Raw genomic sequence first — 2,786 nt, 5'->3', positions numbered from 1 at the left:
AGGGGGCTGGGGGGACTGGGCCGGGGGCTGGGAGGCCTGGCCCCACTCACTCCTTGAACTCCTGGGCATTGCGGATGTTGGGGCTGCGCAGGTCCACATGCTCCTGCATCTGGTTGTGGCTGTACTGCACGACGCCAGCGTGCGACTGCCCGGGCTCAAACTGCGGGAGGACCAGGCGGCAGCTGGGAGCCCGCCCCCATGCCTGGCACTGTCCCTCCGGGGGCCAGCCCGGCTCACAGGGCCCATGCAGGCCCAGCCTGCAGCCCTCCCACCATCACCCTTGAGGGTGGGGCTCTGGGAGCCCCCGAGCTCAGGCCAGGCCCCAAGAGCATGGAGCGCAGCACCCGATGGGGCTGGCGGGCCTGGCTGGTGGGACGCTGGGTGCGCTTCCTGCGCAGAGAGATCAGGACCGTCCAGCCCTCGGGGTGCCTCAGCAGGGGCTGCAGGCCTCACCTTGACCAGCTCGTCCCTGCTCAGCCGGTCAATGACCTTGATGATGAAGTCCTTCGCGATCTCAAAGTTCTGCAGGCCGATGCTCTCGGAGCTGTCCAGCACGAAGAGGATGTCGATGGGGCCACACTTGCACTCTGGGGGCGGGTGGGGGTCAGCCAGGACCTCTCCCAACACTGAGGTCCTGCTGGCCCTTCCTGCGGCTCCTCAGCAGGGGCCTCGCTCGCCAGGCTGCTCCCTGCCCCTGTCCCCCACTGGATCCCAGATCCCATGGGGAGAGAGGGCAGGACAGGGGGTGGGTTCCTGCCCCAGGCTGCCCAGGGTATCTGGAGCTGCTGGGAAAGAGTGGGGGGGGACCGCAGCACCCACAAGGGTGCAGGCTGCGGTGGCCCTCGGGAGGGGATGGGTGGGCAGGTGTGGTCACGGCTCCGTGGCTCAGATGGGGCTTGTTCCATCGCCAGCAGAAGCCCTTGAGTTACCCTAGTGGGGGGCGAAGTGGCACTCACCGCAGCAGGCTGGAAGAAGAGGCGAGGTTACAGGAGGCAGGACTGCCCACTGCTGCCCAGGGCCCCACCCGCCTGCCCACCCTGCCCCTCCCTGGGTCAGAGACCCCTTTGGAGTGCAGCGGCGGGCACTGGGCTGGCGGGAACATGTTCTCATTAGGACGGTCATTCCAAGGTACTCACAGCACATTTTCATGATGATGTCCAAAATCTCACATTCCTGGGGGAGAGGGGACGGTGGGCAGCTCTGGGCTGGGGCATCCTGGTCACCCCAGACCTCAGGGTGCCCACGCCATCCTGGATATGGCTCTGCTGCCCTGGGATAGTCCCCTGGTTCTGGACAAGGGTTCTCATGTCCCGGGTGCCTGCTCTGGGCAGGCATTGACATGGCACTGGACATGGTCACCAACACATGACCACCACATGTCCCCCAGACCATCACAAATCCCCTGGTCACACTTCCCTCATGGCCACCGAGCACCCCCTGTGACGTCATATGGGGCCAGCTCCCACAGCCCATCTGTACAGTGATCATGACCCTACGACAGCCCCTGGTGTGCAGTGGTCAGGCTCAGAGGACAGCCGCGGAGTCCCCACTTACGTCTGGCCCGGGTGGTCCTGTGCTTCCTGGAGGTCCCTGTGGGGGCAGATAGAAGAGGGCTTTGACGGGGAGGTGCCTGCCAGGGCGTCCACGAGTCCTGCAGGGAACCACTGCCCACTGCTGGCCCCGCAAGCTGCCTGGTCAGGCCTTCTCAGCTCCACCTCCTCCTGCTGTGGTCCAGCCGCCCACAGGGTTTGCCTGGCAGGGAATGCTTCCTGCAGGTCCAGATTCACCTGGTCCCCACCTCAGGGTGCCCACGCCCTCCTGGACATGGCTGTGCTGCCCTGGGATAGTGCCCTGATCCTGGTGACCATCCCTCCCCAATGAGCCACAGGTTCACAGAGCTTCCCTGGGATCCCCTGTCGAGGCCCCCAGGACTCCCACTTTCTCCCCAGACCCCGCCGGGCTCCCTGCCCCTTCTCTCAGCAGTCCCCTGCGCGTCACCCACCTGCGGGCCCTCGGGGCCCCGGTGCCCCTTTGCCCCTTTGACGCCACGAGGTGCCATGTCATTGTTCTGGAGGGAAGGGGGTGGTCAGTCGAGGCCAGGTGCATCCCCAGGCGCATGGCCCATGGCCCACCCAGACCCCTGAGGGCTCACCCCACTTACATCCTCGCCAGGGTCCCCAGCTTCACCCTCGTCCCCCTTGAGGCCGGGGTAGCCTTTGGTGCCCTGCAGGGAACAACACTCAGGTTAGCAGCATCTTGGTGGGGGACGGGAGGGTGTGGGCACGGCTGGATGTCCCTGGGGCCACCAGGCGTGTGCGTGCAAGCACACACGTGCCCCGTGGGAATGCGTGCGTGGGGGGGCGCACGTTTGTCAGGCTGCCTGCGTCACACAGCCCTGGACCCGGTGGGGGTACTCACGTTCAGCCCAGGGGGGCCCCTGCTGCCTGGATAGCCCTGTGGAGACGATGGGAGACAGTCACATGGGTTCACACACAGGAGGGAGGCCACCCAGGCCATCGCAGGGGGACGGGGTCCAGGCCCAGCAGAGGCCCTGCTCCCGAATTCCCCAGCCAGCCGGAGGGCCAGGGCCAGGCGCAGAGGCAGCCTGGGGGCTTTGGGGTGGCCTTGGCACTTACGGGGAAGCCAGGGAAGCCCTCGGTGCCGTTTCCAGGGGGGCCGTCTTCACCCTGGGGGCAGAGCACCTGCACTGTCTCTGTGGCCGGCAGGGAGCACGGCGGGTCCCCAGCGCCCTCCTGCCAGCCTGCGGGGGCTCCCTCCCCAGGAGG

General features: G+C 66.8%; 1 protein-coding gene across 1 annotated transcript; it reads right to left on the bottom strand.

Moving 5' to 3' along the window:
- Positions 1-15: 15 nt before the first annotated feature.
- On the bottom strand, positions 16-2,780 carry LOC107134972 (collagen alpha-1(VI) chain-like; the record flags this gene model as incomplete). The annotated part of the gene is made up of 9 exons (XM_015476955.2): positions 16-160; positions 454-587; positions 957-965; positions 1,137-1,173; positions 1,555-1,590; positions 2,003-2,068; positions 2,162-2,224; positions 2,419-2,454; positions 2,637-2,780. Coding segments are annotated over 9 exons (639 nt in total), but the record flags the coding sequence as incomplete, so codon positions are not given.
- Between the last annotated feature and the right edge of the window lie 6 nt (positions 2,781-2,786).

This window comes from Marmota marmota, unplaced genomic scaffold (genome assembly GCF_001458135.2).
Source record: "Marmota marmota marmota unplaced genomic scaffold, marMar, whole genome shotgun sequence".
NCBI classification, from domain to species: domain Eukaryota; kingdom Metazoa; phylum Chordata; class Mammalia; order Rodentia; family Sciuridae; genus Marmota; species Marmota marmota.
This window is presented reverse-complemented; position numbering and strand designations above follow the sequence as displayed.